Raw genomic sequence first — 14,896 nt, forward strand, 5'->3', positions numbered from 1 at the left:
ATTTCTTATTTCAAGTTTCACTCCTCTACCAACTTTCTCTATCCTTAGGTTAAGAAAGTTAGTGTATAGTAGTTTGAATAGGTAGTGGTCGTCCAAATAATTCAGTCAGGAACCATGTAGCAAATTTATAATTGACTTAAAATAAGGATAAGTAGTTACTGCTGATGTAGAATGTGAGAGGTCAAAGAATCAATAAGTTAAAAATCAGTTTAGTGTCAGTACATTACAAAATAAATAGTGCCAGAAGTAATAAAGGGAGAACCAGATCAGAAATTTAATGTTTATAAAATGTGGTGGGAAGCTAATTGGTAAAACAAGAGTTTGTGTAATCTTATAGAGTTGTTTTGTGAGGCATGAAAAGATCAAACTGTTGTTAGAAAGTTGAAGTAATGTATCAGCTTGTAATTAGGATGGCATATAAGGAAACAAATGCATGACGAGGTAGTTGTTTGAATAAATGATGTGAAATATGATGAATGGAGAGGCCAAGGAGCCTGGTGTAGTAAATTTATGTAGTTATTGCAGCGAATATGGAGGAGTGATGTAAGTTGAAGATATGTATTTATTTGCAGCTGAAGTTGCTGTTAAGTTGAGGGAGTTACATGTAATGAAATGTATTGAGTATGAGATGTTTGAAGTATTGAAGTGTATGGAGGATTGGTGTAGGTTGAAGATAGATATAAATTTATTTGCAGTTGAAGATGCTGTTAAATTGAGGGAGTTATGTGTAAAGAAGTGTATTGAGTATGAGATGTTTGATGTATTGAAGTATGTCATTTAGCACATGAGCAACATCTTTTTGCAAGTTATTTGTAGGTATACTTGTTGATCTGGAGTATGCTGATAAAACAGAAAGGGTAAGTCATGAGTCATGAATAATTCATGTATCCAATTAGCTATCAGTCAGTTATGGTTATACTTAGATCAGGCTTTAGAAGCAGGATTCTGGCACTGTGTAATAAATAATAAATATCCGTATGGTGGATTTGAATTAATGTGAATATAACAGGGAATACTGTACCTCTCATATAAGCTTTAGTGGTAACAACTCACGTATGGCAGTAAATGAAATGATCAGTAATTTAAAATTTTTCATTGGATGACCACATTAGTTATAGTACGCAAATAGTTACATAAGACATACTTAGTGCAATAATGGAGCATTTAATATTATTGAATTAATCTGTAGAGGTATGGGGGATTGTAAAATAATTGCATAAGTCAAGGTGTAAATGTTATATTTTGTTTTGATGTTCAATTTTGCTTGTGTTAAATGCTCAAATGAATAAGTTGTGAATTTCTTCCTTAATATTAATGTGTATTGGCCAAGTGAGTTATAAGTTAGAGTGATAGTAGTATGGACAGCACGAACCCCACTGAAAGGACGGCATACCAAAGGGGTAGCTGGCATTCAAGTAATTTGTTTTTTTATCTTTGCTGTAGCAAGCAATAACAAATGTGTAGTTAATGGCTCATACAAACCTTTGAAAGTGAAGATTTTTGGTAATTGAATGTAAGACAAAGTTTTATAAAAATATTTACCATCCTGTGTTAATTAAGATATATTGATGTTGTATAATGTTTCTGTAGGGGCAGTATGCTACCGGAGTCAATACGGTATTATTTGTGATACGATGTAATTTTCTGTATTTGAACCAGAACTTATATTCCTCATTTTCATTTATATGCTATGTGATAATTTTTCCTATTATTCTTTTTCGCCTGTGGGTACAAAGAAGGTTTTTAGGGCGGGGATGTAAGGGATCCATGATCCCACGAACATAGATGCTAGTATCTGACACTCAGGTCGATAGCAGACAGGAGTCGATTGTCGAGTGCTGCAGGAGGCAGTGAGACTAGTGTCGAGTGCGGAGTAGTGTGGGAGAGTGACGAATAAGAAGTAGTGCGGGAAAGACGGGCAAGAATGGTGGTCGAGTAAAATTCACCGGAGTATGACGAATGAGCACGTCCCCCTGATCGTCGTGGGGTTGACTCTCACTAATACCGATTCGCGAGTGATATGAAACAGGAAGTGACAAGTGCCGAATTACGTGTTTCGCGTCAACCGCGTCGGCCAGCAACAACCATGGATTGCAGTGAGGATTGTTGTGAATGTTAACCATCAGCATTGCGTGTGACGAAGTACTGAAAATCAACAACCAATAAAAAGATGGATTAGACGTGTAAGGCGAAGGTAGCAACTGCCTCAGCATTTGTGTGTTAGTAGGAAATATATATATATATCAGTTTGTAGATCGCAACCTTCGTGGTCCTTAATAACAGACAAACTTTCTATCATTGCCACTATTCAATCTCAGAACATCCCCACTCGGTTGAAATACCCCCGAAACCAGCAGAAAAACCGATAGCCTTTCTTCCATTAAACACATGGTCATATAATCATAATAATTAACTATTTGGCGGCTTCGATAAATTACACAACATCCAGTAAAGGAATTAAACGGGAGTGTTTCAGGCTGTTACGCTATTTTTGTACCTGATGGTGGTGTAACAACCGAAAATCGGTTTGAGAAATAAATAATAAATATTGTGGAATATTACACCAGTGTTAAGTGAGTTTTCATTCATAACACTTCTTTTGCCGTATTTCGACGTAAAAGGTTGCCATTTGGTGTCTCTAGCACTCCAGCTATTTTCCAATAATATGTCTCTTAGACAGTGAACTATGCCGCTCTAGGCACCACAGATACTCTTGATGATATCATAGTCATAGGGAGAGACTCGAGTGACCCTTAATGAAATTTGGAATCATTGTTTCAAGATTTAGAACGACCTAATTTAAAGTGCAGCAAAGAAAAGTGTATTTTCTTTTTTAGACAAACAGAGCACTTGGGATAAATATTCAACATTGATGGCATAACACTCACACCTAAACGAACAGAAGCTGTTCCGAAGCTACTGCCTCCCACTAATGTGATGCAGGTAAGTCCATTCGGTGTCAGTTCAACTCTTACCGTATTTTTCAAATTGTAAGACGCGCCTTAATTTTTACGCAATTTTTTTATAAAAATAATATTTTTCCAGTGTTTATTATTGGATTGCAAAGCTGGGCAAAAAAAATATTAGTTTACAAAACCGAACTGACTTTTAAAATCTCTGAAAATTGTCATCTGAACTTTCTCCTTTCCATTCTTCGTTGTCTCCTTGCCCTGTCCATATACAGGGTGCGGCAGAACCGACTGAGCAGTTTTAAGCAGCAATAAAAAGTAAATCTGGATGTATAGAGAAAAAAATGTTTTTATTTTCTAAGTTAGTACTATATACCATTTTACAATCATTTAGTTTTGAAAATAATGTCCTCAAGATGGCGGCCGTTAGCATCAATACATTGTTGTAGACGATCTCTGAAGCTTTGAGCAGCTCTTGCACACATATCGCGGGGTATGGCATTCACTTCGTCAATAATCTGCTCTTTTTAACTCTGGTAGGGTGTGAGGGCGGATTTTGGAAACCTTTTCCTTCAGATATCCCCAAAGAAAGTCACAAGTGCTGAAATCTGGTGACCACGCAGGCCACCCGACATCACCCCTCAAAGAGACGAGCTGTCCCGGGAACATTTCTCTCAAAACATCAAGTGAAATTCGAGCTGTGTGAGCAGTAGCTCCATCCTGTTGGAACCACAAGTCCCCTAGTCCGTGTTCTTCAACAATCTCGTCCATTCTGGGTTGCAGAAAGTTTTGCAACATTGAAACATAACGTGTGGAATCCACTGTCACTCCTTCCTCAAAAAAGTGAGGGCCTACCACGTCAAATTGTAATATTGCACAACACACTGTCACTTTAGGAGAATGTTGCGGTCTTTCATGAATAATTCGGGGATTATTTTCAGCTCAGTAGCGAAAGCTTTGCTTATTCATGCGCCCACTAAGATGAAAATGTGCTTCGTCACTGCTGAAGAAAGCTGCAATCCGAGGGATCTGAGCAAGCATTTGCTCACACAGATTTTGACGGTTGGCGTAATCTGCTGGGCGTAATTCTTGAGCAATCATTATTTGAAAGGATGGAACTCCAAATCGCATTGCAGAATCCTTCTCAAACTGCGGTCTGAAATCCCCAATGAACAGCATGTCGTCGAGCAGAAAGTTGCGGCGATTGTTGAACTGCTGTTCTCACCCGCTGCACATTTTCTGGCGTTCTGATGAATCTGCGTCTGTCATGTGTAACTATTCTTAGTGTGCTACCAGTTTCCTCCAACTGCCGAACCCAGGACGGAATCGTGTTTGCATCAGGAACAGCACTGTTGCGCAGAATGATGAACTGTCGCCGAAAAGCTCGTTGTGTAGCCATCACAGATGCGTTGTCTTCATAATAAGCGCGAAAAGAAAAACTACGATGTGCACCGGTCCAGACCATGTTGGCTACAGAAATGGGGTCAACGACTGAACAAGGGCAGACCAAGTGCAACTTCCTATCCCCACCACAGCCCCAGCGGTGATCGAAAGAAACTGCTTAGTCGGTTCTGCCGCATCCTGTAATAAGGGGGTCTTCACTGCCATCGAGAGCGTTGCTTATGCCGCACTTCATGAAAGGCTTAACAATAATGTCTTCTCTCAATCTAGGCGACAACTGTTTTATCCATTGACACACTTGTTTGATTGTAGGTCGTTTTAAAGCTCCCTTCGGCGCGAATTCATGTTGGGTTTCATACGCCATCAATTTGTTCCATTCCTCTCTCATTTAAACTTTAAATGATTTTTTTTATCAAGACATCAAGATGTTACAGTTGTAGGGCAAGTCCTCCCGAAGTAACAGCAAGCTCTGTTAACTCCCTGTCTCAATTTCTCTTTCACAGAGTTTTTCAAATGACTACCGAACTGATCTAGCACAAGAAGAGAATTCCTCTTCAACAAAGCACTTTTCCTTCTCTCTCACACTGTGCTAATCAATACGAGCCTCGTCCATCCAACCCTTGCCATGTACGTGAAAAACACCTGGCGGTATTTCGGAAGGTTTTGGCACAGTTTTGCGCTTGAAAACGATAATTGTGTTAAGATACATGAAAGGACAACAGTGTAGTGCATTTTTTCGTGTCCTTTTGTTTTTATAATTACAGACTTAACATCTTTCACGGTAAAAGTTCTTTTAATCAGCACAACAAACATCAGAGGTGTTTCGTCCGTATTCGCTATTTGGCTTAGTTTCAAACTGCGTTTTCTTTCGATGATGAATAATAAAGCGATGGAAAGATAATACTTTCTCTTCATACACTTGCAGCGTTTTCCGAGATATTTTGGTTCTGGTTCGCATGCTGAGTCCATGACGCTTCATAAACCTGTAGCACTAACCAACTCCACCCTGAACGTCGTTTAAGTTCCACTGTAGCGCTAGCTTAAGAGCGTGTATTTTGAATCATTTTTGTGTTAATTCCAGTGCCATTTTGACGGTGTCCTTTAGTCCACTTCAATATGTCATCTTCTAGTTACGGCCATTTTGCATTCAGTCTTTTATTTGCACATTTAGTCTTCCTCATTTTTGTCAGTTCTTCTTTAGTAGCCCGCTAATCGCAAATGATTTTTTTCTTTTGGGTGAGGGCCGGAATGCCGCTCGGCTGCACTGTTTTTCCATGTTTTTCTGCATACGAAATTGCTTTCAATCTATAGCCAGCATCATAAGAATACCTTTTATTTCTTCCATTACGAAACTACAACCAACAAAAAATTTACCTGTTACTGATAACACAATTGAACGAATTTTGTACTGTTACCGATAACACAAATCACAACTGAATTAATTCAAGTTCACTGGCACCGCAGCCTTCAATGGCGCCTCATAAGCTAGAGAGTGTTTTGTGTGCGAGATGGGCCGGCCGCTGTGGTCGAGCAGTTCTAGGCGCTTCAGTCCGGAACCGCGCTGCTGCTACGGTCGCAGGTTCGAATCCTGCCTCGGGCATGGATGTGTGTGATGTCCTTAGGTTAGTTAGGTTTAAGTAGTTCTAAGTCTAGGGAACTGCCGACCTCAGATGTTAAGTCCTATATTGGTAAGTCTAGGGAACTGACGACCTCAGATGTTAAGTCCCATATTGCTTAGAGCCATGTGAACCTTTTTTTTGTGTGTGTGATGGCGGGGCGGGAGGGAGCTTGTGAATCCCCGAAACTCATGTTTGTAGCATCGGTGCACTGCTGCTGCCAGTTGAATCCAATATTGCCAGGAAGAGATAGGTTTCCCGCGGGATCGAATATATGACCATTTTTAAGACTGGCTGGAATTTGAAATCAAACACTGGACATTTTTGCATTAATTTCGAGTACAAGAGTGACCTGAATTTTGGACGCAATTTTTCGAAGAAAGAAGTGAGTCTTATAGTCTGTAAAATGCGGTGCAGGAAATTTACTCTGCATGCTGCGGCCATTTCAGAACCTTTCCTTCCATGTTATGAAAAAGTGGTCTTCCAGAGGTCAGCAAATATTTCACTAAATACACTTGCTTAATGAACTACGATCCAAACAAGACGTTTATCGTGACTGCTGATGCTTCAGATTATGGGCTGAGAGCCATCATTTCACAGAAAATGCAATCAACGGGTTTTGCATCCAACAACTTTACTTCTTGGAAGGAGAGACACCCTTGGTCGTATATTTTTGTTTATTATCGCAAAATCGATTTTCGGTCACTTAGTGACCATCTTCAGTGCTGTAATATATAACTTAAATTAGTAAGCACTGGTGTCAATAAGCTTACGGCGATCACATAGACTCTATGTGTAAGTGACCGAAAATCGATTTTGCGATAATAAACAAAAATATACGACCAAGGCTGTCTCTCCTTCCAAGTATACCCATTATCTGGTCGTAGTGCACAGGACACTATGGAGTCGCCAATCAATAAACTTTACTTCTGCGCAGAGAGACTATCGCCAAATCGATAAGGAAGCGTCAGCCATAGTTTTCGTCTCAAAAAGTTTCGCAACTGTGTTTATGGGCATAGATTCTTTTCTGTAATGGCCAAAAGCCTTTGCTCTCCACTTCAGTGCTTGAAATAGCATTACACAGAGGATGGCGCCGCGTCTTCAACGATGTGCTGTATTTCTCTCACCGGTTTGCGCCCACGTGTTATTGACGACAATGATAAGTGGGAGCCCATGGCCTAGCGACCGTTTGTATAGCTATAGGGAGGACGGGCATACTGTAGCTACCCATTTCACACTTCCTCCAGCCCAGACAAATTGAGCAAGTCGGTTGGTTCATTTGCATCAGGTGTGGTTTAGTGTGGGCCTTAGGCGGCTTACAAAACACCACTTGTCATGGGCAGTTCCTGAGAACTGCCCGAAAAACCGAGATTTTTTGAGTACCGTACCAAAAGTTACAAAAGTAGGGGATGGACACTCCTACAATGTCTATTGATGGGAAATCATAGAATTTTTTACCATTCGTTCTTACAATGATGTTTTCGGGGAACTTCAAAGTTTTTTTTTGTTATAATTATCCGTTACCGAGACCCAGAGGTCAAAGTTACCGCTCTGATGCAGAAAACCGCACAAATAGGTTTTAAGCCTTTTCTGCTCCGTGCGGCGCAATTATGTAAATAACTAACCATAGAAAACGTCTCTAATTACAATTATACATTATTTAGACATTTACCTAGAAGCACAATTTTCCCGTTTTCGAAAACCTTTATCTGTTATTAAGATACATCCGAAAAAAAAAATGATTTTTGGGTACCAAAGTTACCAGCTGTGAGACTGTAATTTCAGTTCAGGGCAAATCGCAGAAACTTTTTAAATCTGTTCTTAAGATGATACTTTTGGGAAGCTTGAAACATTTTTCGGTATCATTATTCTTTGCCCAGATCCAAAGGTTCAAAGTTACCGTACGTAGTGCACGTAGAATGCGCTCGAAATATCCTGTCTGAGGCGTAAATGTAGTTTTAACTGACATAGTGAACATGTGCCACGGGTTCTGAAATCATCGTAAGGTTTTTGAGGTCACCAAACTATGTTTTCAATACCATTTTTTCACCAATAAAACTATACGACGCGCTTTCTCTGTTTAATGGGCGCTTGACGACTATGTATGCTGTCACGAACTGGAAATTATTCGACAGTGCTACCTGGCGGCGTAAGCACCTTACAAAAATTTAATTTGTCATACGGAATTCTTTGCACTTGCAAATCTATCACCGCGTTTTTGGTATACTGTAGGTTAATCGTAAAAAAATGTTGTGTATTTTTATGTTTTAAGTCTCTGTGAGTCTTCCTGCCGCTTGTGACTTGAGTGTTGGCTGCGCTGCGGCCGTGCCCTAGTTTAGTACACATAATAAAGTATAAGTAGTGAAATTATCAGCGTGTTGTTAACGAGTCATATGCAAGTGTCACCAAGAGCTTTACAGCGGTCTATGAGTGTCTACTTCTTTTATGACACCCAGCAAGTCAGCGCCCCTCGAATAGATTTAGAATATGCGACGAGTAAAGTACTTTGGTTAGGACTTTGTGACCAAGAGGCCATTAGTGGGTTTGTGTGTTTTACGTTGATACTCTTCATAAGAGTTAGAGATATATTTACTGTACTTGTAATAAGTGTGGTGACTTTGATTCGCTTCTATCACTCTGTAATGGTATAACCATCGTGATAAACCGAGACAATAACTTTAGCATGCAAATAGCACATTCTGACGGCAGCCACAGCGCAGAACTTATTTGGTTTTTCTGCTAGGTTTCGAGAAATGATTTTGTTCTGGAAATTGTTGAAAGGATGTCGCATTGAAGTCTCCACTAAATTTCAAGATTATGCAAATCTTGGAGATTTTGTGCTCTTTTGGGCTACTTTTTCTTCAGCTACAGCAAAAGTGTTGTAAAATATTTTATCTTGGGAGTGCTATTTTGCCTCTTATTAATTTAGTTGGTATAAAACGCTTAATTTCCATCATCACTATTTCTTTGTATTTGAGTCACGCAGTTTTCACAAAAGGAAAAGGAATTGCTTCTTAGAAAAGCGTCATGCAGATTTTTATCTGTTTAAATACGTATGCAGATACTAATTCCTATATCCATTATGATGGTCTCTATTTTCTCCTTATAGTTTGTAGCTAATAGTAAGAGGTATGATACGTCATCAAATCTTTGAAGTACGTGTGTGCACTGGAACTAACTGCTGATACATAATATTCAGAGAATTTTGCGCAATTCCGGACAAGGTTTTATGTCCACCACTCACAGTAGGCCTAAACATGAACTTATGTCAACATACAGAGCGTAAGTGAAATCGCAACCATGTACAATTGTGCGAAAAGAGTATCTATTCAAAATCAGATTCAAGAATTACTTACATGTTTCCTTTACTTCATCATCTGAGTCAGGACGTCGGTAGAAGCAGCGATTTATTAATTTATTTTTGATATAGAATGTGACTTCTACACATATTCGGCAATATAGTGCATAACAGTAATTATATTTTCAGTCAACTTTTCAATGATCATCACTTACAGAACTAACGAAAGTACGTACCCTCAGCCATGAAGATGCAGCAGCAGGCCATTTGGGATCCTGTGACAAATGAACACCGGAATCATGAAGCCACCAGTGAGAATTTTCTGACAGCTCAGCATAATATGTTGTGTAGTGGTTCAAGCCAAAGAAGTCTGCCGTATCTGTGACATAAAAAGCAAAGAGTGAAATCAGTGAATTCTACGGAAACGTTTTTGTAAATAATTTAAGCCGAATGTCGGCTTGGTTCTTTAAAAATGGCACACTGTTCATTTTTGTGCAATCTGATCATGTGTTCCGTATCTAATGACCTTGCCAATGATGCTATTTCTCTTCTACTTTCTCATCTACTTCCCTTGGTTCTGCAAAAAAGGATATCTAGTGACAAAATATCTAAGATTTAATGTGGTGAATTACAATGTTCACAAGCTAAACAATTAAGGAAAGTAATGCACACTTCAATACATTATATTGGAATCGTCAAGTGCTCTGGCTGAAGGCAATTAGAAACTACAGATAAAAATCTGATATTACTGTAATAATACTAGAAGAGAATGATTATCTTCATTGAAGTTTATTATGACTAAAAAAGGAGAGCATTATCAATGGCGCACTGGCCGAGAGAAAAGTTCGAAAGTTTACTTTTTGGAAACTTCTACTATGTGATTGAATCTTTTATTTAGATACTTGTAGTATATATATATTGTCTTCTCAAAAGTTTCCGGGCACCTATCAGTGGACATTAATATGGGGTCCACTCACCCTTCCCCATCATGATAGGTTGAAATCTGTTGGCGATACTTGGAAAGAGATATCTGAATTTCTGTGGAGGAATGGCATTCCATTCCTCATTCCTCACCAGAGGTAACAGGCAGACAACATTATGTGAGAAAACCGCAGAATCAATGTGGGAGGTACAACGAACGTGCGGCGAAATTTGGCGTTAATGGGCTGTGGCAGCAGACGACCGACGCGAGTGCCTTTGCTAACAGCACGATATCGCCTGCAGCGCTTCTCCTGGGCTCGTGACCATATCAGTCGGATCCTAGACGACTGTAAAACCGTGGTCTGGTCAGATGAGTCCCGATTTCAATCAGTAAGAGCGAATGGTTGGGTTCGAGTGTGGCGCAGATCACACTGTAAGGAAGCAGGGTTGCCCACTGCTATCCTGTTTTGGTTTTACACTCCTTCAGTAACTTAGTTAAGCAATGAACTTTTATTTTTTTTCGTTTTCACTACTCAGATTTCGACTACAGACTCTGTGGCCTTCAGCCTCATAGCACAGAATTCAGAAATAGTTTAAATAAAATTCCCCTAGTAAAATCTATTATTTCAGTACATTCTAATGTCTCTTCTGAAAGTAATGAGCCAATTAGTTTTATTGGAAATGCATCCTATTAAAAGTTGTGAACAATGACGTATATTGGGCAATACATATTAAATAAAATTCGAGTGAGCTAATAGATCGAATTTAGCTATAAGTCTGCATCCAAAAGAAAGCCTAAATTTTACTGATTCCAGCAAAGTGTTTAAATTAAACTGAAGTCTATTAGTTAAATAGTTATTAAGACTTGAAATTTGTAGTCTGTATGACTTTCAGTGCCAATTGTGATCAAACTACTCAATAATTCCGAGATCTGTTTTGATACTTTTCCTACCTATATTTTTCTACGTAAAATGACTCCAGTCTCAACTTTGTAAGTGCATTAATTAAGAATTAAGTAAATTTGAATAAATAAAAATTATTGTTCAAGAGGGCTGCCATAGTTATAAGTCGTAATTCCCACTGCGGATGCAGTTCTGCGTATTTAAATTGATACAGCTCACTCATGTTGTTTAAGTAATAAACTTCAAAACCAATTAGAAAGGATCATTTTAACCCTGGTAAATTATAAACTATAATATATTAACAGAAATGGTCAAATATTCAAGCACTCGTCTATATAAGGTCCGAGCTGGTGCAGTTCTCAGTTAGTTCTCGGTCAGATTCTCATGGAGCAAAAGTGCGGCAAGTCGGCGCCGGAATGTGATGTGATAATACTTGAAACAGAAGCTTAACTTTTCCGGTCGGTACCAAAAAAGTGTAATTGTATTCGGTTTTGAACATTTAACGCGTTTTGTGAACATTCTTAAAGACTGGAAGTTTTTGAACTACCTAATGTGACGATTATTAAGTTAAGAGATTGTGCGGTTGAAGAGTGGCGTACTGGCACCTAAAATTGTAGAAACCAAGCAGTGATTACAACATTAATTCAAATAGCCATACATTAACGTCTTTCACTCTGAAAAAAAAACAGCTAGTCAAAGGGTTAAAAGGAAAACCCAGCATTTACCTTAAACAGTGGAGAAACAACGGAAAACCTAATTCTGGATAAATCGATAGCGATCTGTACCGCTGTTCTTCCGAAGACGAGTGTTGTGTGTCAAACAAAGCTAACAACGTCGTAGAGAGCGAATTCCAGAACACATTCGACAGAAGACGTGCATGCTGAGGTTATTTACTCGGGAATGTGTAGTAAAGATTATCAACTTTGCCAAATTTTACGCATCATCAACTGGAAATCTGACGCCTAGCAAAGTAACAATTATGGGGTGTTAAACGTGTGTTTTTATCGATATTTTAATGCCATTTTTTCTTACACCCATATTTACTAGTTCACATTTGTTTTTGTAAATTATTAAAGACGAGAATTCTTCTTCTTTAAGTTTTCCTAGAGGGTAGAATATTCCACAATTTTCATGAATCTGGGGCATCATTAGTTATTCTTCTGATAATCCGGCTGAGGACCTCACAACTACTATTAACAAAAGTACCGAAGTGGAAACGCTAATACTGTCCATTTCGTGGTGTTCAAGACAAGATGTTCATTCAGAAATGGACCATACATTGCTCCAAACAAAATAGTGGAACATTCGGAAAATTGTCAGCTCCATAGCCCAAATATTTCTTCTGTGTTATAGAAAGTAGTCACAAAATGTAATTGTTGGGGATGTTGTTGTTGTTGTGGTCTTCCGTCCTGAGACCGGTTTGATGCAGCTCTCCATGCTACTCTATCCTGCGCAAGCTTCTTCATCTCCAAGTACCTACTGCACCCTACATCCTTCTGAATCTGCTTGGTGTATTCATCTCTTGGTCTCCCTCTACGATTTTTACCCTCCACGCTGCCCTCCAGTACTAAATTGGTGATCCCTTGATGCCTCAGAACATGTCCTACCAACCGATCCCTTCTTCTAGTCAAGTTGTGCCACAAACTTCTCTTCTCCCCAATCCTATTCAACAAATCCTCATCCGTTATGTGATCTACCCATCTAATCTTCAGCATTCTTCTGTAGCACCACATTTCGAAAGCTTCTATTCTCTTCTTGTCCAAACTATTTATCGTCCATGTTTCACTTCCACACATGGCTACACTCCATATAAATACCTTCAGTAACGACTTCCTCACACTTAAATCTATACTCGATGTTAACAAATTTCTCTTCTTCAGAAACGCTTTCCTTGCCATTGCCAGTCTACATTTTATATCCTCTCTACTGCGACCATCGTCAGTTATTTTGCTCCCCAAATAGCAAAACTCCTTTACTACTTTAAGTGTCTCATTTCCTAATCTAATTCCCTCAGCATCACCCGACTTAATTCGACTACATTCCATTATCCTCGTTTTGTTTTTGTTGATGTTCATCTTATACCCTCCTTTGAAGACACTGTCCATTCCGTTCAACTGCTCTTCCAAGTCCTTTGCTGTCTCTGACTGAATTACAATGTCATCGGCGAACCTCAAAGTTTTTATTTCTTCTCCATGGATTTTAATACCTACTCCGAATTTTTCTTTTGTTTCCTTCACTGCTTGCTCAATATACAGATTGAATAACATCGGGGAGAGGATACAACCCTGTCTCACTCCCTTCCCAACCACTGCTTCCCTTTCGTGCCCCTCAACTCTTATAACTGCCATTTGGTTTCTATACAAATTGTAAATAGCCTTTCGCTCCCTATATTTTACCCCTGCCACCTTTAGAATTTGAAAGAGAGTATTCCAGTCAACATTGTCAAAAGCTTTCTCTAAGTCTACAAATGCTAGAAACGTAGGTTTGCCTTTCCTTAATCTAGCTTCTAAGATAAGCTGTAGGGTCAGTATTGCCTCACGTGTTCCAATATTTCTACGGAATCCAAACTGATCTTCCTCGAGGTCGGCTTCTACTAGTTTTTCCATTCGTCTGTAAAGAATTCGCGTTAGTGTTCTGCAGCCGGGACTTATTAAACTGATAGTTCGGTAATTTTCACATCTGCCAACACCTGCTTTCTTTGGGATTGGAATGATTATATTCTTCTTGAAGTCTGAGGGTATTTCGCCTGTCTCACACATCTTGCTCACCAGATGGTAGAGTTTTGTCAGGACTGGCTCTCCTGAGGCCGTCAGTAGTTCTAATGGAATGTTGTCTACTCCCGAGGCTTTGTTTCGACTCTGGTCTTTCAGTGCTCCGTCAAACTCTTCACGCAGTATCATATCTCCCATTTCATCTTCATCTACATCCTCTTCCATTTCCATAATATTGTCCTCAAGTACATTGCCCTTGTATAGACCCTCTATATACTCCTTCCACCTTTCTGCTTTCCCATTCTTTGCTTAGAACAGGGTTTCCATCTGAGCTCTTGATATTCATACAAGTGGTTCTCTTTTCTCCAAAGGTCTTTCTAATTTTCCTGTAGGCAGTATCTATCTTACGCCTAGTGAGATAAGCCTCTACATCCTTACATTTATCCTCTAGCCATCCGTTTGTTGGGGATATCAGTTCAAATTTAATATTTCTTCTGCAACTAAATTATATTTTTATCTATCCAGTACTTGGATTTCATGTTCGTGATCTTCTCTCTTTCCTTTCTCATTTCACCTCATTTTTTGGCCTCTTTTGCTGCAGCTTTTGTTTTGTAAGTTTTCTCACCAATAATGCCATGTTACAGAAGAGGTATTCCTAATAGCGCTGAGGCTACGCCTCTGCTTCTTTCTGCCGCACCATTAAAACAAATTATAACCTCTAACATACCTGTACCAAAGCCGATGAAAGAAGATCCTTGATAGCCTGCTGCACTATTGCCAGATTTCAGCTGCAAAGCAAGAAAGACTGCAGGCGACAACAGAAGTCTCTTGTAGAGCTGAGACAACACTGTAGCATTGTCGCAGAAACATATACAAAAGCAGTTACATGAATGGTTGGAGTACAGACGTAGAGCTATGTCTAGCCCACTGCATCTGTCAGGGCTTTTCTCTCACCGGCTCAGATTGTAGTGTGATGGTGTTGAAACCAACGAACCATGTTTTGGACAGACTTTTATAGGGTGGAGCAAATAAAAATGGTATAAAGAACAGAGTTCAACAGTACAAAGTAACACAGGCCACTGTAGTAGGCGTTCAAAGTGACCACCATTCATCTCTTGGCACTTTTGGGCCCTGGCTA

General features: G+C 39.3%; 1 protein-coding gene across 1 annotated transcript in view; it reads right to left on the bottom strand.

Annotated features, from left to right (window-relative positions):
• LOC126475119 (myrosinase 1-like) overlaps positions 1–14,896 on the bottom strand; it is a 186,388-nt gene that overhangs the window by 51,807 nt on the left and 119,685 nt on the right. The window contains exon 9 of the mRNA XM_050102713.1: positions 9,461–9,603. Within this exon, the coding sequence (XP_049958670.1) occupies positions 9,461–9,603 (143 nt within the window). The remainder of the gene's footprint in view (positions 1–9,460; positions 9,604–14,896) is intronic.

This window comes from Schistocerca serialis, chromosome 1, assembly GCF_023864345.2.
Source record: "Schistocerca serialis cubense isolate TAMUIC-IGC-003099 chromosome 1, iqSchSeri2.2, whole genome shotgun sequence".
Lineage (NCBI taxonomy): Eukaryota > Metazoa > Arthropoda > Insecta > Orthoptera > Acrididae > Schistocerca > Schistocerca serialis.